Source organism: Aotus nancymaae, unplaced genomic scaffold (genome assembly GCF_030222135.1).
Source record: "Aotus nancymaae isolate 86718 unplaced genomic scaffold, 86718_ANA_hifiasm-v0.15.2.pri h1tg000010l, whole genome shotgun sequence".
Classification (NCBI taxonomy): Eukaryota; Metazoa; Chordata; class Mammalia; order Primates; family Aotidae; genus Aotus; species Aotus nancymaae.
Window position 1 is genome coordinate 60,732,907 of NW_026988421.1, and position 21,715 is coordinate 60,754,621.

The 21,715-nt window shown below is 42.1% G+C and overlaps 1 protein-coding gene and 1 pseudogene across 1 annotated transcript in view; one reads left to right on the forward strand and one right to left on the reverse strand.

The window, feature by feature from the left end:
- Positions 1 to 1,596: 1,596 nt before the first annotated feature.
- LOC105716698 (ribose-phosphate pyrophosphokinase 2-like) lies at positions 1,597 to 3,190 on the reverse strand (annotated as a pseudogene).
- A 1,760-nt stretch (positions 3,191 to 4,950) lies between these two features.
- The window catches only part of DDX21 (DExD-box helicase 21), a 29,086-nt gene continuing 12,321 nt past the window's right edge, over positions 4,951 to 21,715 (forward strand). Inside the window, exons 1-9 of the mRNA XM_012451427.3 lie at positions 4,951 to 5,117; positions 8,840 to 9,283; positions 11,225 to 11,300; positions 12,994 to 13,172; positions 14,656 to 14,773; positions 16,323 to 16,508; positions 18,658 to 18,803; positions 19,889 to 20,038; positions 21,343 to 21,504. Of these exons, the coding sequence (XP_012306850.1) occupies positions 5,031 to 5,117; positions 8,840 to 9,283; positions 11,225 to 11,300; positions 12,994 to 13,172; positions 14,656 to 14,773; positions 16,323 to 16,508; positions 18,658 to 18,803; positions 19,889 to 20,038; positions 21,343 to 21,504 (1,548 nt within the window). The 5' untranslated portion in view covers positions 4,951 to 5,030. The remainder of the gene's footprint in view (positions 5,118 to 8,839; positions 9,284 to 11,224; positions 11,301 to 12,993; positions 13,173 to 14,655; positions 14,774 to 16,322; positions 16,509 to 18,657; positions 18,804 to 19,888; positions 20,039 to 21,342; positions 21,505 to 21,715) is intronic.

The window sequence follows — 21,715 nt, forward strand, 5'->3', positions numbered from 1 at the left end:
CCACTGCACTGCAACCTGGGTGACAGAGCAAGACTTCTCTCAAAAAAAAAAAAAAAGAAAAAAAGAAAAAGAAAAACATGTCCATTGTTGGGAATCTGAAAATATAGAGAAGCAAATGGAAGAAAATAAAAACCACCCAGTCACATTACTCAGAAATAACAACTCCTAACACTTTTATAGACTTTTGAATTCATTGTGTGTGTATGTGTATACATGCTTTTAAAAATAGAAATTCTCCCTCCAATTTTGTGAAAACATTACATCATCCAGATCAGAAGAAATGGGCCTGGCAAAGTATTGATATTCAAGCATTCAAGGATAGTTAACATTTCCTATCCAATTTTTTTTTCTATTTTTTTTTTTTTCTGAGGTAGGGTCTTGCTCTATCATTATCAAATTAATATAAGCTATTCTTCCTCTTGTTATTAAGTTTTATGCTGATGACTAGATAATATAATTGGCTACCTTTAATCAGATGGGCCTTTTGCATGTTTCCTGGTGGAAATTTGGGTTTGTCCCTATATGCAGGTTACAAAGGAACTTATTTTATAAGCTTTGAAAAGTTTTCCATTTAGTACCGTTCTGGGGCTTACTCTCTTGTTGAATATCTCTTGATAATAAACATGTCCCTGTACTGTATACAGTAGTATCATATACAGCAGGATCATGTAGTGTTGTGGTTTATCAACCAGACTGCAGGTTCTTTGAGGAGGGGACTGGGCTTCCACTTATGTATCTAAAGCACATGATACAATGGTGAAACCTGAGGCATTAAGCATTTTGTTGAACAATTAGTTGACTGCATTCATGCTTGCTCTCTTTTCTTCCACATCTAACACCAGGATGACTCAAGTACTTTCCCACCTGGGCATATAGCTGAAGTTTATTTCAAGGAGTTCCCCTCCACCACTGCCATGTTAACATTTAATAAACACTTAATGACAGATTACTATGTACCAGGCACTGTCTGAAATTTTGAGGACACAAAGATGAATAAATCAAGGCTCCTGGCTCAGGGGTATCAGAGTACAAGTTAAAGCACTGTTGTACATTTTCACAAATTGTTTTAAAAAATTTGAGACCACGAGGCCGGGCGTGGTGGCTCACGCTTGTAATCCAAGCACTTTGGAGGCCAAGGCGGGCGGATCACCTGAGGTCGGGAGTTCAAGACCAGCCTGACCAATATGGTGAAACCCTGTCTTTAAAAAAAAAAAAAATTGAGACCATGAAACATCAAATAATAGTTTAGGTGAAACAAAATTTTTCCTTGAAACTCAGATTAAAAAATGTAATCAGAGCCGGGCACGGTGGCTCATGCCTGTAATCCCAGCACTTTGGGAGGCTGAGGCGGGTGGATCACGAGGTCAAGAGATCGAGACCATCCTGGTCAACATGGTGAAACCCCGTCTCTACTAAAAATACAAAAAATTAGCTGGGCACAGTGGCACGTGCCTGTAATCCCAGCTACTCAGGAGGCTGAGGCAGGAGAATTGCCTGAACCCAGGAGGCGGAGGTTGCGGTGAGCCGAGATCGCGCCATTGCACTCCAGCCTGGGTAACAAGAGCGAAACTCCGTCTCAAAAAAAAAGAAAAAAAGAAAAAGTAATCAGAAATACATAAATACTGTTCCAACATTTTCCTTTATCATAAAATATAATTTTTATTTTTTAAAGCTCAGTAACCAAGATGGTTTATCTGAAACTGAGTTATCAAAAAAAAAAAAAAAAGAAAAATTCAAAATCCATGGTATTATAATTATAAATTTTCCAAGGTTCACTCCAAAGTAAAAGCCTACTTAATTCTATACAGGGTTTTACCCAAATGTCCATAGGCATTATCAGTATATATTTACACAGAAGGCTTTAATCTGAAGTCACCTTTGGCAACCTCGAAATATATAAACTATGACTTCCACAATGAAATTTTATACTTGAAAGTTGTTGCCTCAAAGTACTGAAAGAACAAAGAAAGAGGTCACCTGTACCTGTTAAACGTCAAAATGACAAAAACATTTCTCATTTAAGACAGTTCACTTAAAGACCAAATAACCACCACCCTTTTCCCCAAAACCAGGAAGAAATGATCTTGAGCTTTAGGAGGGGAAACAATAAATCTTAGCATATACAAAGATCTGAAGCTTTTGCCAGTGATTAAACTATCATTGCTGAGTCCTACAGCTAAAAATCCAGAAAACAAAAACAAGTCAGAGTAGGCTTGCTGGACACTTCACATTCTGGATTTATAGCGGGACATGGCTGGACAGGTAGGACACAGATTCCCCATTGTGTGTCCTTCGGATTGCTTCGGCCAAGATCATGGAAATGTCAACGACCTCAATCTTGGTGCAGTGTTTCATTTTGTCCTCTTGCGGAATTGTGTTTGTGACAACAACAGCCTCAAAGGCGGCATTATTTATTCTGGAAATAGCTGGTCCGGAGAAGATCCCATGGGTAAGGATAGCATAAACTTTGGTGGCTCCGGCTGACAGCTTGTCTGCAGCGTGGCAGATGGTGCCGCAGGTGTCAGCCATGTCATCCACGAGGATGGCCATGCGGTCCTTCACGACGCCCACCAGGACCATCCGGTCCACTTCATTCGCCTTCTTCCTCTCCTTGTGGATCAAGGCAAATTCCACATTCAACCTGTCTGCAATTGACGTGACCCTTTTGGCTCCCCCTGCGTCAGGTGAAACAATGATACAGTTCTTCCACTCCGCAATGTTTTCCCGGATCCACTGCAGGACTGCGGGCTCCGCATACAAATTATCCACAGGAATATCAAAGAATCCCTGTATCTGAGAGGCATGCAGGTCCATGGTGATGATGTGATCCGCCCCAGCCACCGACAGCATATTGGCCACAAGTTTTGCAGAAATTGGAGCACGACTCGTCTTTTTTATCTTGTCGGGCATATGGGAAACACAGGATCACGGCAGTCACCCTGGATGATGACGCAATCTTGCAGGCATTGATCATGACGAGGAGCTCCATCAGGTTGTCGTTAATTTCCCCACAGCCGCTCTGGATGATGTAGACATCTTCCCCTCTCACACTTTCACCAGTCTCCATGCTGGTCTCCTGGTTGCTGAACTTCTTGGTGACCATATTGCCCAGCTCCAGGCCCAGGCGATCCACCACACGCTGGGACAGGTCCTGGTGCGAACTGCCGCTAAACAGCACGATGTTGGGCATGGTGGGGCGAGGGACTCCGAGGGGCGTGCGGTGGCGGAGGAGGTGGCGGAGGCGACAGCGACGCAGATGGCTGCTGCTGCGGGAGCGGGAAAGCGCGGCCAAAATGTAATTTTTAAATTGTGTTTTCAAACTCTTGTGACACACTAAGTTTTAATAGTTCTCATTGATTGTGCTCTATGTGCTAGGCACTGCCAGACCGTTTTCTGCCATTATCTTGTTTAATTTTCTCAACTGATGAAGTAGGTTTTGTTATCCTCATTTCATACAAAGGAATCCTGGGTTCAGATTAGGTAATGTGTCCAAAAATCAGAGCAGGCTGGGTATGGTGGCTCATGTCTGTAATCCCAGTACTTTGGGAGGCTGAAGTGGAAAGATCACTTGAGTTTACGAGTTCAAAACCAGCCTGGGCAACATGGCGGAACTCCGTCTCTACAAAAAAATTTAAATTAGCCAGGTATGGTGGCACATGCCTGTGTCTCATCTACTCGGGAGGCTGAGGTGGGAGAATTGTTTGAGTCTGGGAGGTCAAGGCTGCAATGAGCTGTAATCACGCCATTGCACTCCACTAGAGCCTGGAGAAAAGAGGGAGAACCTGTCTCAGAAAAATAGACTTGGCACGGTGGCTCATGCCTATAATCCCAGCACTTTGAAAGGCCGAGGTGGGCGGGTGGATCACTTGAAGTCAGGAGTTCAAGACCAGCCTGGCCAACATGGTGAAACCCAGTTCTCTAGTAATAATACAAAAACTAGTAAGGCGTTGTACTAATAATATAAATATTAGCCAGATGTTGTAGCACACGCCTGTAATCTCAGCTACTTGGGAGAATCGCTGGAGGCAGAGGTTGCAGTGAGCTGAGATGGCGCCACTTCACTCCAGCCTGGGCGACAGAGCAAGACTCTGCCTCAAAAAAAAAAAAAAAAAGAAAAGAAAAAAGAAAGAAAAGAAAAAACTGAGCAAATAAAGGCAGATTTTCAATGTCAGATATGATTCTATGATTCTAACCCATTTTTGAAATTTGTTTTTTCATATATATATATTTATATTTATATATTTAAGACATAGGGGTTTTGCTTGAAGACCAGGCTGGTTTTTAAGGAGGCTGAGGCAGGAGATTCGCTTGAACCTGGGAGGCGGAGGTTGCAGTGAGCCCAGGTCGTGCTACTGCACTCCAGCCTGGGTGACAGAAGAAGTCTGTCTCAAAAAACCCCACAAAACTTCTCTTTCGCTAGTCTATAAAGCTTCCTGGGGATAAGGCTTTTGTGTTTGCTGGTGAATCCTGCCCTGTTTCTCCTACCTGACACTGTGAATGCTCGCAAGATGTTTGAGTGCACGCATGAATGAACCACCAGATCCGACTGGATTCTTTTTTTTCTTCAAAGTCTGCCTGCAGTTTCAGAGTCGAAGTTTTCAAAAGATTATTAAGAACACACATCTGGCGTCTGTACATGCAAACTCGAGCAATAAAGTACTGAAGATGCGCCACTCAAAAGCAACTAGGAGCCTTCATTTATCAGACTGGCACTAGGGAAAATCTGGCCACTGTTGGGGAATATAAAGCTAGCCTTTTTGGTTCCTTGTGGTTGTACCGTTCCTTGGTCTAAAAGGAACCGCCTTCTAGACCAAGGGCCACAAGTGGTCAGTTCACTAAATCCAGCCACAGTCAGAGGCCGCTGCATTGAATTTACCACGCGGGGAGCACCTTTCCCTTTGCTTCTTGCTTCCGCCGGAAGTGCCTTCGTACGGGAAGTGACGAGAGCTGGGTGGGCTCAGGAGACGGAACTATCTCTTCCTCTCCACGCGGTTGAGAAGACCGGTCGGCCTGGGCAATCTGTGCTGAAGATGCCGGGAAAACTCCGTAGTGACGCTGCTTTGGAGTCAGACACCGCAGTGAAAAAAGTGGAAACACTGCGAAAGCAAACCGAGAAGGTGAAACGGAGGGACCTGGGGCAAGGAGGGACGTTGAGTGGAGCGGAGCCCCGGGGTACAGGAGAAGTGCCTGCGCTGGGATTGTGGGAGCGCGCGGCGGGGAACAGCGAGTCCAGAGACCGGACGTGGGTCTTAGCGGATGGTCGCCCAGGAGTAGGAGTAGTCCGCTCCTCGGGCAGTGGGCGCGTCGTCGGCCTGACCGAGCCAGGTTCGCCGCGCGCTGACCTCTTCCTCTGAGCTTTTAGGCATTCACATGTCCTAGGAACTCTGGTAGAGAGGCCCTATCGGAGCTCGAGAGAAGGCCAGTGTCCCACGTGGTCCCTGGCGACTGGGCACGCCTCACAGTGCGCAGAGTTTGACATTCAGTCAGGCTCCACGTTATTGACTTAAGATTTAGCTCCCGGCGTGAGCGTGCGCGAAGGGAATTACAAGTCAAGTCATAGTTGGAACTGGAGCTTTAAAGTAGATTGGAGACATCATAACCTCATCTGTGCACGTGGGCGGCGTCTTTATTGCCCCTTTTTTTTTGTGGGGGGAGACGGAGGCTGAAGTGCGGTGTCGCTGCCACCTCTGCCTCCAGGGTTCAAGCAATTCTGCCTCAGCCTCTGGAGTAGCTGGGATTACAGGCGCGAGCCACTACGCCTGGCTAATTTTTGTATTTTTAGTAGAGACGGGGTTTCTCCATGTTGGTCAGGCTGGTCTCCAACTCCTGACCTCGTAATCCACCCGGCTCGGCCTCGCAAAGTGCCAGGATTACAGGCTTGAGCCACCGCGCCCGGCCTTTAGTGACTTTTTTAACTTTGGTAAGGGAAGTACAGTTTGTTTTCCGGTAAGCCGCCCTGAGAAGAGGATGTAGTTCAGTTCTTAGTATTATATTGACTAGATTTCCCATGGAAATGTAAAGGCATATGTTGCGGTGCCAAGTGTGTATTATTTTTTTTATATAGGCCAGCAGTGTGCAGTAGTCTTAACCTTGACAGCCATTTGCTGCTTTGCTGTTGACTTTCTAGTGATTTAACTTGTGACTGAGTCTCTGTTCTGAGATAAAGTCAATGGGAACAGATTGCCTTGAACTTATATTGTACACTACTTAGAATTAACTTTCCTTGTTGGTTTCTCTGTCTTTTCATGTGGAGCTCTTACAATAGCAATATTTTTGAATTGTAGTAAGCTGCAGCAGATTTGTACTCAGGTGCAAGAAGGTAGTGGTTTACGTTGCATCAGTCAGTGTGTTCAATTTGGCATGCTCAAATCCAGAGGTACATGACCAAACTGTTACATTCCAAAAGAGACCCCCAAGATGGGAAACTCAGTCTTATTTGGTGAAACCAAGGGATGAAAAAGAATGAAATTATGGAAGGAGACTAGCTTGTTTTTCATTGGCAAGGAGATTCTTCTTTTTTTTTTTTTTTTAAGACGGGGTTTCATCATGTTGGTCAGGCTGGTCTTGAACTCCTGACCTCGGGTGATCGGCCCACCTTAGCCTCCAAAGTGCTTGCATTGCAGGCGTGAGCCACCACGCCCGGCCTGGGAGATTATTCTTAATCTTTGATTTGAGAACAGACCAGGCCTGAGTTTCCTGGAGGCAGATTTCAGCGTAATATGTACTTCCAAGATTGTTCTGGAGCTCTGCCAGAACAGGCTTCTAAGGAGGCTACAACACGTGTCTAATTGTTTTCAGTAGTATGAAAAGGTGTAGAGGCTCAGAAAGTTCAAATAGGAGCCATAGTCATCTATCTGTCTTACTTGGTTCTGAGATGTCACTCCTTCCATATTCTTGTAACTTATTTATTTTATTTTAAATTAAGTACATCCTTTTTACACAGGGGTGATAGACTGTGAGTTTTTATAGCTTTTTGGTTCATAAAGTATCTCTTATTTTTTGTAGAGACACAGTTTCACTCTGTCACCCAAGCTGGAGTGCAGTGGCATGATTATGCGTAACTGCAGCCTTGAATTCCTGGGCTCAAGCAATTCTCCCACCTCAGCCTCCAAAGTAGCTAGTAGTATAGGTGTGTGCCACTATGCCTGGCTAATTTTTAAATTTTTTATAGAGACAGGGTCTTGCTATATTGCCCATTCTTGTCTGGAACTTCCAGCCTCAAGCAGTCCTCCTGCTGTGGCCTCCCAAAGTGCTGTGATTACAGGCATGAACCACTGCACCTGGCCCTAAACTGTCTTTATATAAATTCATTTACTCTTGTGACATAGGCAAAGTGCAGAATTCCTGTTTTGGAGTTAGAGACTGCAGTGAGCTATGATCACACCTCTACCACAACCTGGGTGAAAAAGTGAACTTGTCTCTTAAAAACAAAAAAAATCCCTGTTGTTTTACCTGGGATTTTAGCAGGAAGAAAGTAAAGAAACCTGTTTAACACATCATCAGTCTGTAGATATACATAATCTTATTCTATTGGAATTGAATTTGGACTTTCTGTATTGAGTTTGGAGCCTGTTGGAGTATCCCATGAGCTTATCCAAATCCCTTATAAAAATCTGGTTTATGGCTGGGCGCGGTAGCTCATGCCTGTAATCCCAGCACTTCGGGAGGCTGTGGTGGGCGGATCACCTGAGGTTGGGAGTTGGAGACAAGCCTGACCAACATGGAGAAACCCTGTCTCTACTAAAAATACAAAATTAGCTGGGCATGGTGGCACATGCCTGTAATCCCAGCTACTTGGGAGGCTGAGGCAGGAGAATCACTTGAACCTACAAAGCGGAGGTTGCAGTGAGCCGAGGTTGCACCATTGCACTCCTCCCTGGGCAACAAGAGCAAAACTTTGTCTCAAAAAAAAAAAAAAAAAAAAAGAGCCGGGCGCGGTGGCTCAAGCCTGTAATCCCAGCACTTTGGGAGGCCGAGGCGGGTGGATCACGAGGTCAAGAGATCGAGACCATCCTGGTCAACATGGTGAAACCCCGTCTCTACTAATACAAAAAATTAGCTGGGCATGGTGGCGTGTGCCTGTAATCCCAGCTACTCAGGAGGCTGAGGCAGGAGAATTGCCTGAATCCAGGAGGCGGAGGTTGCGGTGAGCCGAGATCGCGCCATTGCACTCCAGCCTGGGTATCAAGAGCGAAACTCCGTCTCAAAAAAAAAAAGAGTCTGGTTTATAGGCCAAGTGCCAAGCACAGTGGCTCATGTAATCCTAGCAGTTTGGGAGACTGAGGTGGGTGGATTGCCTGAGCTCAGGAGTTTGAGACCAGCCTGGGCAACATGGCAAAACTCTGCCTCTACTAAAAATACAAAAATTAGCTGGGTGTGATGGTCCACATTCATAGTTCCGGGTGTGATGGTCCGCACTTGAGAGACTGAGGCAGGAGAATCGCTTGAAACCAGGAGGCGGAGGTTTCAATGAGCTGAGGTTGTGCCACTTCACTCCAGCCTGTGCGACAGAGTGAGACTGTCTCAAAGCAAAAAGGAAAATCTCTTTTACAACTGTTTGACCCACATGAGTTGAATAGTTACTAAGGGGGCACCCTTCATTTTCCAAGATAGTGAAACTATTGATACATACCTGTCTCTATAGTTAAGAAGTAATACTAGGAAAAAGCTTACTGTTTTGATTTTTACCTTATCACAGTGTGAAAGTACAAATGTCAAAATGCCCCAAAATTGTATTTTTCAAAGTTGAAAATGATCTTGAAATAATCCAGAATTGATGAATCATGTAAATGTATAAATGCCTTATTCGTGTTTGTATTTTCCTTATGAATTTTTTTAGAAAGAGAAAAAAGAGAAGCCAAAATCTAATAAGATTGAAGAGATAGCAGAAGAGGAAGAAACTATTTCCCCCAAAGCTAAAAAAGTTAAAAAGAAAGCAGAGCCTTCTGAAGTTGACATGAATTTTCCTAAATCCAAAAAGGCAAAAAAGAAAGAGGAACCATCTCAAGATGACATTTCTCCTAAAACCAAAAGTTTGAGAAAGAAAAAGGAGCCCATTGAAAAGAAAGCTGTTTCTTCTAAAACCAAAAAAGTGATAAAAAATGAGGAGCCTTCTGAGGAAGAAATAGATGCTCCTAAGCCCAAGAAGATGAAGAAAGAAAAGGAAACGAATGGAGAAACTGGAGAGAAAAGCCCCAAACTGAAGAATGGATTTCCTCATTCTGAACCTGACTGTAACCCCAATGAAGCTGCCAGTGAAGAAAGTAACAGTGAGATGGAGCAGGTAAATTTGGACTTCATCGGGTAGAAGATATCTTTCATTGTTGTTTCAGATAAGTAAGTAGGTAACTGCTATGTGCACTCTTTAATAGTAGGAGAAAATGTGATGTGTCAGCACTTCGTGGGTTGGGGGATACCTTATGCTGAGTGAGACTTCATCTTAAAAATTAGCATAGGACTGGGCATGGTGGCCCACTCCTGTAATCCCAACACTTTGGGAGGCTGAGGTGGGCAGATCACCTTAGGTCCGGAGTTTGAGACTAGCCTGGCCAACCGTGGTGAAACACCATCCCTACTGAAAATACAAAAATTAGCCAGGAGTGGTGGTGCACGCCCATGATCCGAGCTAAGACAGAGTATTCTGTCTTTTTTTTTTTGAGATGGAGGACATGTTCGAGTGCAGTGGTGTGATCTCAGCTCATTGCAACCTCTGCTTCTGGGTTCAAGCGATTCTACCTCAGCCTCCCCAGTAGCTCGGATTGCAGGCATGTGCCAACATGCCTGGGTAATTTTTTGTATTTTTAGTAGAGGCGGGGTTTCACCATGTTGGCCAGGCTGGTCTCGAACTCCCAACCTCAGATGGTCTGCCCACCTTGGCCTTCCAAAGTGCTTGGACCACAGGTATGAGCCATTGTGCCCAGTGTACTCTGTCCTAAAAAAAAAAATAGTGTCAGAATACCTCCTTTTCAAATAAGCAGATAGTCTTTAAGCTTAGGGAGAGTCTTGTCTGCTTATTTGCAAGTCAGTCATCAACAGAAGAGATACAGTTGTGCAAATGGGCCCTAGTTTCCCTCTGAGGGGTTTAACCAAATAAATAATAAATAATAATTAATTGGAATCCTGAAAAGGTTGATTACAGAAGTCTTTTTGGTTAGGCCATTAATTAATCATCCTGGAGTTGAACAGGATGATAAAATATCTGTCCAGAATTTAATTCTTTTACCTTTCAGAAACTCAGTCATGAAAGAAAAATACTAGTTGTATTTAAAAAAAAATTTTTTGGACATGGGATCTTGCTATGTGGTGCAGGCTGGTCTAAAACTTCTGGCCTCAAGCGATAATCTCATCTCACCTAACCTCCTGAGTAGCCGGGATTACAGGCACAAGCCAACACACCCAGCTGAAAAATACTAATTCTAATAAATTTTCTTTTTGCTGTAGATCATGGTCAACATTTGTAATTTTTTCCTGATTATAAAAAATATGTGATCCAGAGAAAACAGTTAAGTGTAGACATTTGCAAAAAGAAATGCTTCCTGGAATTTCATCATTCAGTAAATATTAATACCTGTACTTTTCAAGTACAGAATTAATCTTGTTAATTTTTGGTGTTTCCTTTTAGTACTTTTAATACATGCATCTATTATTTTTAATTAGATTAGGATTGTACTGTGCAATCTTATATCTTGACTTTTCTGTTTCTCTCTAAGCATTTTCCTCATTAAGTATGTTTCATGGTTACATAATCCTTCTTATAAATGTCTTGAAATCTACTTATGACTTTTATTGAGCATTCAGATTTCTTACTATCAAATAATGCCAAAGTGACTGCTACTTCATAAACGTTCGCTCGTTTTCTATGGGTGTACGTACAAGAGATGCTGCTTTGGAAGAGAGCTAATGACATTTTCAACAGTATAGTGTTGGTTATGGTTATGGAGTGGCTCTTAGTTGAGACTGAATCTGCTTTTACTAGTCACACATAATATGCCCATTATATATTTGCCTCAGATTTTTCTTTTGTTAAGGTTTTATAGATTAAGACAATGTTTCCTTTTCAGATTTTGATTTACCTGTTAAGGTTTTTGTGCCTTTTGGTTGATTTTTAAACTGATGTGTTTAGAATTGCTTTAGGATAGCTTGTTTGGTCCCTTTCTCAGAAGATTCTCTGTATTAATTTGTGTAAGTAATTACTGATTTCTTTCTGTGGCCCTTTACTTGATAGGAAATACCCGTGGAACAAAAAGAAGGTGCTTTCTCTAATTTTCCCATATCTGAAGAAACGATTAAGCTTCTCAAAGGTAATATTCTTGGAAATATTGTATGATGTTAGAACTTTTTTTTTTTTTGAGATGGGAGTCTTTCTCTGTTGCCAGGCTGGAGTGCAGTGGCGTCATCTTGGCTCACTGCTACCTCCACCCTCTGGGTTCAAGTGATTCCCTTGCCTCAGCCTCCCCAGTAGCTGAGACTATAGGTGCACCACCATGCTCAGCTAATTTTTTTTTTTTTGAGACAGAGTCTTGCTCTGTCACGCAGGCTGGAGTGCAGTGGTGCAATCTTGGCTCACTGTGACCTCTGCCTCCCCAGTGTAAGTGATCCTCCTGCGTCAGCCTCCCAAGTAGCTGGGACTACAAGCACCCGCCATCACGCCCGGCTAATTTTTTGTATTTTTAGTAGAAACAGGGATTCACCATGTTAACCAGGATGGTCTCCATTTCCTGACCTTGTGATTTGCCCATCTCGGCCTCCCAAAGTGCTGGGATTACAGGCATGAGCCACCATGCTTGGCCTAATTTTTGTGTTTTTAGTAGAGACGGGGTTTCACCATATTGGCCAGGATGGTCTTGATCTCTTGACCTCATTATCTGCTCGTTTCAGCCTCCCAAAGTGCTGAGATTACAGATGTGAGTCACTGCGTCCGGCCAAATGTATTATTTTAACAGGAAGCACTCCACTGTTTTTGTTAAGATGAACCCAGGATGTATTCTTATTGTAGGGTGATATATGCAATCATATAATGAAGTATGCCTATATATTCAGTATAGTACTGTAGTAGTGATAGTCCTTCATGCCTCTTAAATAAGTGATTAAAACTTCTTCAGGCCCTCTGTGGTGGCTTACACCTGTAGTTGATTGAGGCCAGGAGTTTGAGATCAGCCTGGGTAACATAGCAAGAACCTGTCCCTACAAAAAGTTTAAAAATTAGCCAGGCACATGGTGACACACATCTATAGTCTTAGCTACTCCAGACGCTGAGGAAGGAGGATCACTTGAGCCTGGGAGTTCACGGCTGTAGTGAACTGTGATCACACCACTGCACACCAGCCTAGGTGACAGAATGAAACCGTTTAAAAATAAAGTATTTAATACAGTATATATTCAGAAGTATAATGACTAATGGTGCTGGTGAAATTAAGCAATCAAGTGATGCCATGTTAATGTTTTGTTTATCTCTTTCACTTCTGAGGCATCTCTAGGTTAATGATGCCAGCCTGACCCAGAATTCAATTAATAATCTGCTTCTGAATTAGCTGACCAGTCACAGTTGCTCAAGTAGGTGCTTCCTAAATTAGGAGCAGCACAGTTGGATTGCGAAGCACCAGATTTTCAGGCTTATGGATGAGACTTAAAATATTTACTATAATTGGGTGTTTTAAATTTTGTTGATATTTTTCAGTCAAGCAAATTCCTTACTACCAATATTTTTGAGCCAGGTATGATGGCTTGCACCTGTAATCCCAGCTGTCCATCAGGCTGAGGCAGGAGGATCACTTGAGCCCAGGAGTTTAAGGCTGCAAGTGAGTTATGATCACACCACTGTACTCCAGCCTGGGTCTTAAAATACGTATTTTTGAGCCTAACTTTGTAGGTGTTGACCAGAAGGTAGAATTCCTTAATTCTGCAGGACCAGAAGCATGAGTAGTATACTTCAATTGAGTATGGCTAATATTTTAAGAATTGCAGTGTGAGATAACACAGTTAATTTGTTCACAGGCCGAGGAGTGACCTTCCTATTTCCTATACAAGCAAAGACATTCCATCATGTTTACAGCGGGAAGGACTTAATTGCACAGGCACGGACAGGAACTGGGAAGACATTCTCCTTTGCTATCCCTTTGATTGAAAAACTTCTTGGGGAACTGCAAGACAGGAAGAGAGGCCGTCCCCCTCAGGTAACTGTCTTAAATATAAGGGCTCTCAGTCAGCACAGGAAAAAAATACTGCTTAGGCATTGATTGCATACCCTACTATTTTTTATTGAGTTCTTATTGTCACCCATTGTGTTTACTATGGATCTTTATGTGAAAGTAATCCAGGATAATTCTTTTATGTTTAATAATTAAGACATACAGATCATTCTCTGCATATTTAAATATTTTAATCTTCCCCACGGTTTTGATCATGTATATTATTAATGCTTATCATATTTCCTTCAAACCGTTAGATGTCCCTGGGACTCATAGCTTTGGTCAGGTGTCTGACCATTTTTGCCTAAATGGAGAAAGCATTTTTAGTAGAAAAGCATGAATGGAAGGCAGGGCAAGTCAGAGAGGTGAAAAGGCCAAGCCCCCATATTAGGGTGAGTTCATCAGGCTCATTTCTAGAGAATTTGACATTTGACAGACTTTAACCTCTCTGAAATGACTGCGAATGCCCCTGTTGTCACTTTGGCTGTGGGTTCTTGCAGTTGTCTTTCTGGCCTAACCTCACTTGTTCACTGGTCTTCCAGTGTCCATGCTCCCCCTTCATTAATTTGTTTACTGCGGTGTCCCAAACATCCAGAATAGTGCTTGGCAAATAGTAGGTAGTCATTAAATATTTTTTAGATGGATGTATTAGGTGTTCTTGATTCATATTTGTTTCATGCCATTCATTACCCTATTTTGAGGACCTCCTGTAGCTGTTTTTTTCTTTTTCTTTTTCTTTTTCTTTTTCTTTTTTTGAGAAAGAGTCTCATGCTGTCACCCAGGCTGGAGTGCAGTGGTGCAATCTCCATTGACTGTAACCTCCGCCTCCCAGATTCAAGCGATTCTCCTGCCTCAGCCTCCTGAGTAGCTGGGATTACATGTGTGCGCCACCATGCCCGGCTAATTTTTGTATTTTTAGTAAAGATAGGGTTTCACCATGTTGGCCAGGATGGTCTTGAACTCCTGACCTGAAGTGAGCCACCCACCTTGCCCTCCCAAAGTGCTCGGATTGTAGGCATGAGCCACTGTACTTGGCCAGCAGTTTCACGTTATATATCCTATTAGATCATACTCATGCTACTCTAGGCTTCAAAACCCCTTACATTGTTGGCTCTACCTTACTTGCTGAGTTTGTTCTACTTCAAATTCTCTCTGCTGTAGCGGTTAAAACTATAGGTTTTGGAGCCCAATTGCTTGAAGGCTCTGCTCCTTCTTAGCCTTTGGGATTTAGTCTAGTTATTTACCCTCTAATACTTAGCTCAAAAGGTTGTGAGAATTAAATCAGAATAATACATATAAAAAGTTTAGTAGAGTCTAAGCTCTATTAGACTAAAATATTAGCTAGTGTTATCGTCATCATCAGTGTTACCCCTTGTTCAAGTCGTTCTTTTCCTACAATGCTGTTCTTTAAGGACTAGATTAAGAAATACTACAGAGTAATTTGGATTCAATTATTTTTCTTTATCAGGTACTGGTTCTTGCACCTACAAGAGAGTTGGCAAATCAAGTAAGCAAAGACTTCAGTGACATCACAAAAAAGCTGTCAGTGGCTTGTTTTTATGGTGGAACTCCTTATGGAGGTCAATGTGAGTACATTCAAAAAATGAGGGAAGGATAATGCCACCCATTGTTGGCTGCTCTGATTGGATTTCTTTTAACCTTGACATCTGGCTTCTTTACATGGGATAGTCGTTTATGGGGATTTTCTTTTGCCATTGTCTCAATGTGGTCAAGAACATGATCCTATATGATGATAGGCAAATCCTGTATGTGGTTCCTAGGACTTTTACCTATTTATATTTATCTAGGGGCTACAAAGGTAACTTAATTGAACCCAAAAAGACAGTTCATTTGGGCTCTAGGAAATAGGAAGTTAGAATTCAAAGTTACTCTTATCTGTCAGGACCTTGGGTCTGTCCCACTTTCTGCATGGTTGCTTCTTTCTTGCGGTAGGCAAACTTTTTTTCCTTGGGGCTCAAGGGCCGTATGTTATAGTCTCTGCTCTTGTATTTTATTACTTCCCAGTTCAAGGCCTTGGAGCTTTATTATGTAGAGCAAATGTATAAATTAGGAAGGGATTTAGGGAATTAAAAAATATAATAGTTTTAGTACACAGTCTTATGATGATTTCTTTCCAGCTTTGGCAGAATGAACATAGGGTTCATTCACCAGAAAGGCTTGAATCTAGACTCTGCTCACAGACTAGCTATTGTGTTCAGTAGCTTAATTTTTCTGTGCTTTAGTTTCCTCACCTCTAGAAAAAGATTACTAAACCCACCCTGCAGGGATGTTGTGAGGATTGTGTTGGATAATGTATGTAAAGTGCCTAGTATTATTCGTAGACCAGTGACAGTCTACGAATAATTCTAGGCACTTTACATACATTGTATTGAGTCTACAGCAGCTCAATACAAAGCTAAATTATTGTTATCATCTCATCCCAGGTGTATTTCATTTTTCCAAATGTCTTTGGAATATTTTCCCTTTCATTATGTCTCATTCTCTCTACACTTGTTTACTTTATAGAAAGTTCCTATTTCTATAAGATTCTTATTCTTACCAAGGAAGTAATTGCTGTTTTTTCTTTTCTTTTTCTTTTTTTTTTGAGACAGAGTCTTGCTCTGTTGCCCAGACTGGAGTGCAGTGGTGTGATCTTGGCTTACTGCAACCTCCGTGTCCTGGGTTCAAGCGATTCTCCTGCCTCAGCCTCTCGAGTAGCTGGGACTACAGGCACACGCTACCATGCCTGGCTAATTTTTGTATTTGTAGTGGAGACGGGGTTTCACCATATTGGCTAGGCTGGTCTCGAACTCCTGACCTCCGGATCTGCCCACCTCAGCTTCCCAAAGTGGTGGGATTACAGGTGTGAACCACCTTGCTTGGCCGGAAGTAATTTCTTTCCTGGTACTGTCATCCTCCAGTAGTGCATATTTCTTTTATGTTACTTTGTACACTAGACTGTCAATTCTAATGTTTTTTCCACTAGATTAGGTGTGCCATAACTTTTATCATTATTACTTAGCATATTACTTTGTACTTCTGCATATTTAACAAATATTTTAAAATAACAGTACAGTTAACTGTGGTACCCCAAACTGGTAAAGGGACTGCAAATCTTGTCATTGTTTTTTATAGTTGAACGCATGAGGAATGGGATTGATATCTTGGTTGGGACACCAGGTCGTATCAAAGACCACATACAGAATGGCAAACTAGATCTCACCAAACTTAAGCATGTTGTCCTGGATGAAGTTGACCAGATGTTGGATATGGGATTTGCTGATCAAGTGGAAGAGATTTTAAGTGTGGCATACAAGAAAGGTAAACCACAAATTCAAGAAGCTGATAAAAAGGACCAAAGGAAGGGTGGTAACTAGTTGTCTTCTTTTTTTTGAGATGAAGTCTCACTCTGTCACCCCAGGTGGAGTGTGGTGGCGCGATCTCAGCTTACTGTAACCTCCGCCTCCCAGGTTCAAGTGATTCTCCTGTCTCAGCATGGCGAGTAGCTGGGATTACAGGTGCTCACCAATTTTTTTGTATTTTTAGTAGAGACGAGGTTTCACCATGTTGGCCAGGCTGGTCTTGAACTTCTGACTCAACCTGCCTCAGCCTCCCAACGTGCTGAGATTACAGGCGTGAGCCATCGCGCCTGCCTTTTTTTTTTTTTCTTTTTTTTTTTTTTTTTGATGCAGAATCTCACTCTGTTGCCCAGCCTGGAGTCTGGTGGCGTAGTCTCGGCTCACTGTAACCTCTGTCTCCTGGGTTCAAGCGACTTTTGTGCCTTGGCCACCTGAGTAGCTGGGATTACAGGCACCTGCCACCACAGGCTAATTTTGTATTTTTAGTAGAAATGGGGTTTTGCTATGTTGCCCAGGCTGGTCTCAAACTTCCTGCCACAAGTGATCCTCCTGGCTCGCCCTCCCAAAGTGCTGGGATTAGAGGCTTGAGCCACTACACCTGGCCTAGTGACTAATTAGTTTTCTAAGAGATGAATAAAGCCTTGGGAAATCAGAAGGGGACTTATTTTATCTAGAAACTTGGATTTTTTTGTTTCTTCATGTAATTACTCCTGGAATAAAGCTGGTGAGGAAAAGTCATGATTTATCAGATAACTACAATGGGGAAAACTTGGAAAAGTAAAAAAAGAAACATACCATCTTCTGTCAGTCTTGATGTGGTCTGCTTTTGGTGTATTCCTGACATTTTGCATTTTATTATGTATATGTGTTGATTATATTCTGAGTATATGTATAAAAATTCAGCAAAAATAATGTATGGTTTGGTTGGCCATTATTTAATTCTACCATCTGCCTATTTTGATTTTTATTCAATATAAATAATTCTGTTTAGTCACTTTTATGCAGATAGCTTCTCACCACAATATCTGGAATTGATATTGGTTCTTTTCTTTTTTTCGAGACAGGGTCTTGTTCTGTCACCCAGGCTCGAGTACAGTGGTGGGATCTTGGCTCATTGTAACCTTTGCTTCCCAGGTTCAAGCGATCCTCTGAATAGCTGGGACCATAGGCAGTCTGCTACCATGCCCAGCTAATTTTTCTGTTTTTTTGTAGAGATGGGATTTCACCATGCTGCCCAGGCTGGTCTCGAACTCCTGGGCTCAAGTGATCTCTCTCCCACTTTAGCTTCCCAAAGTGTTGGGATTACAGATGTGAGCCACCGCAGCTATCTTTTTAAAATTTTTAAGATAGACTCTTACCCTGTCACTTAGGCTGGAATACAGTGGCACCATCATAGCTCACTGTATTCCCGAACTCCTGAGCCTCAGCTTCCTGAGTAGCTGGGACTATAGGTGTGTGCCACCATGCCTAGCTAATGTTTTTCTTATTCATAGAGACAGGGTCTCACTGTGTGTTGCCCAGGCTTGTCTTTATTCCTGGCCTCAAGTGAGCCTCCTGCCTCTATCTCTGAAAGCATTGGAATTACAGGAATGGCCTGGAATTGGTTCTTTAGAATAGATTTCCAGAGTGGAATTACTGAGTTTAAAAGTGTAAATAGTACATGCTCCTCAGTATATGTTGTAAAATTGCTCTGCAAAAGGGTTCTACCACACTTCTATATGGAATATTGAGGATATGATGGCACTCAGGTATAAACAACCAAACAAAAAATAGTAGCTGGACTCAATGATTGGATGAGAATTCTAAATTCATGAAATATTGAGAATAGAAATCTTAGAATAGATTTTGTTTGTAATTCAAAAGCCTAATGGTCAGAAAGCAAAATAGGTTTCAAGTACTTTCACTATTTTAAGGATCTTTTACATAAATTACCCAGCAGTATTCCTTTGCCTATTGGGAAACCTCTGTCTTCCAGTTTTGTGTCCTCTGTGCCTGACTTGGCCTCAGGTGCTGATGAACGTTGACAGACTGTGGAAGTACTAGGTTAGGTAGAATACTGTGTAGGCTTGTTTGGATTATTCATACTGACTTTTTTTTCCCCCTCCTCAAAGATTCTGAAGACAATCCCCAAACATTGCTTTTTTCTGCAACTTGCCCTCATTGGGTATTTAATGTTGCCAAGAAATACATGAAATCTACATATGAACAGGTGGACCTGATTGGTAAAAAGACGCAGAAAACAGCAATAACTGTGGAGGTAAATTATTTACTTAGTTGCCGGAATATAAAATTGTAGATATTTTTTTCTTGTCTGTTAGTATTAAGACTGGCAAATAGTCTTTTCCAGATAAATACTAAATCCATGGGAAATGCTAAGGAAAGATATTTCTATTTGAGCTGTATATGATACCTGTATTTTTAAAATTTTATCATCTGGTGGCCTGATTTCATTTCAGAATCATATGGAACTTAAATCTATCTGAATTATGTAAACATAAAGAAATCACACTTAAAATTTAAACATTAGAGGGCAGCAGAGAAACCTAGTGCTTTGTGTTTAAGCTTAAAAGTGTTGAAGCTTAAAATTTCACCTTCAATTCTGCTACTTAGATGAATTAATTTCACTGAGGAACAGACCTGTATGTTAACCTACAAATTGCATTTTTTTTTTTTTTTTTTTTGAGACCGAGTTTCGCTCTTGTTACCCAGGCTGGAGTGCAATGGCGCTATCTCGGCTCACCGCAACCTCCGCCTCCTGGGTTCAGGCAATTCTCCTGCCTCAGCCTCCTGAGTAGCTGGGATTACAGGCACGCGCCACCATGCCCAGCTAATTTTTTGTATTAGTAGAGACGGGGTTTCACCATGTTGACCAGGATGGTCTCGATCTCTTGACCTCGTGATCCACCCGCCTCGGCCTCCCAAAGTGCTGGGATTACAGGCTTGAGCCACCGCGCCCGGCCCAAATTGCATTTTTAAGTAAATGAAAGGACAAAACATACAGAAACTTTTTGGTTATTTGGTTTCCTGTAGAAAGCTAGGGAAGGCATTTCCTTTCCCACATTTTCCTGGTTGTCAGAAAATAAAGAAGTTAGATGCTCTTTGGAGAAAGGGGAGAGACATTGGGAGATGGACAGATCCTGTTACTTTATGCTTTAATGGCTTATTTAGGTTTTTTCTCTCAGCAGTGGTGGCTGCAGATAGCTCTTATCAGGCTTGAGTAGTTGTTTCCAGGAACAAGACATTAGACCATTAGTGTTGTGCTCACTGATCATTAAGTTGTGATTTTAGTTTCCAGCTAAGCTTTACTAAATAGATTTAGTTTTTTTCTTCTTCTCATATAAGCATCTGGCTATTAAGTGCCACTGGACTCAGAGGGCAGCAGTTATTGGGGATGTTATCCGAGTATATAGTGGTCATCAAGGACGTACTATCATCTTTTGTGAAACCAAGAAAGAAGCCCAGGAGCTGTCCCAGAATTCGGCTATAAAGCAGGTAGGTCCTTCCCCTTATGCCAGCAAAGCTGGGGATATCAACAAATCTTCATTTTAGGCATACCTGTTCTTGGTCTGATTTTCATTCATTCAATGACTACCAGTTTATTTTAGTTTAGAAATGAGGCAGAGTTTCACTCTGTCACCCAGGCTGGAGTGCAGTGGTGCAATCTGGGCTCACTGCAGCTTCTGCCTCCTGGGTTCAAGTGATTCTCCCACCTCAGCCTCCCGAGTAGCTGGGATTACAGGTGGGCATCATCATGCCTGGTTAATTTTTATATTTTTAGTAGATAAGGGGTTTCACCATGTTGGCCAGACTAGTCTGAAACTCTTGACCTCAAATGATCCACCTGTCTCGGCCTCCCAAATTGCTGGGATTGTAGGCATGAGCCACTGTGTCTGGCCTACTTGTTTTTGAGACAGGGTCTCATTCCCTTTGCCTAGGCTGAAATGAAGTGGTGTGACCACGACTCACTGTAGCCTCACCTCCAGGTAGCATGCACCACCATACCTGCGAATTTTTTTTTTCCTGGATGGTGTTTTATTATTGAGATATAATTCATGGGGCACATAACTTACCATTTTACAATGTACAGTTCAGTGGCTTTTAGCATAATCATGAGGTTGTGCCACAGTCACTACTATCTAATTGGGAAGACTTGTTTTCAGGTGTACATGTGAGGATGTGCAGGTCTATTACATAGGTAAACATGTGCCATGGTGGTTTGCTGCGTAGATAATCCCATAACCTAGGTATTAAGCCCAGCATTTATTAGTTATTCTATTTGATGCTCTTACCACCCACCTACACTGACCAATTTTTTTTTTTTTTTTGTAGTTTTAGTAGAGACCAAGTCTTGCCGTGTTGTCCAGGCTGGTCTCAAACTCCAGGCCCAAACAATCTGCCTCTCTGGGCCTCCCAAAGTGTATGAGCCACTGCACCTGGCCTCACTTCTTTCAACTAATGGTTAGAGTGTACATGTTAGAGCTTACCTAATCTGTCATGGCATCTCATTGTACAAATGAGGAAAGGGTGGCTCAGACCTAAGGTTACAATGACAATAGTTTTGATCTCTCTTGTCTGATATTCTCAACTTCAGTAAGTAAAGTTGGATACAGCTGGAATTGATGATTGCAGATTTGGAAATAATATTGAGGCTTATCCATTCGAGACAACATTTTCCCCTTTGTAATATTTTCAACAGGCATATCACCAAAATATGAATATGTTTTACAGGCCTAATTCACGATGAGAAAAAGCATTGTTGGATCTGGTGTTCTTACGTCTGTTTATTTATTTGGCAGGATGCCCAGTCATTGCATGGAGACATTCCACAGAAACAAAGGGAAATTACCCTGAAAGGGTTTAGAAATGGTAGTTTTGGAGTTTTGGTGGCAACCAATGTTGCTGCACGTGGGTTAGACATCCCTGAGGTTGATTTGGTTATACAAAGCTCTCCACCAAAGGTATGTGTTTTATGCTTGGATTTTATTTTCTTTTGTCTCTTTGGGGTATTAAACAAATTGGAAATTGTATTATTTACTTGCATGTCTTTAGCATATTAATAACTATCTTTTGAGTGCTGGGATGCCAAGGGTGATTTTTAGAATGTACCTGTTATGAGACCCTCCCCTCAGAACTGACGCTAGAATAGAAGTGCAGTCAGCGGACAGAGGT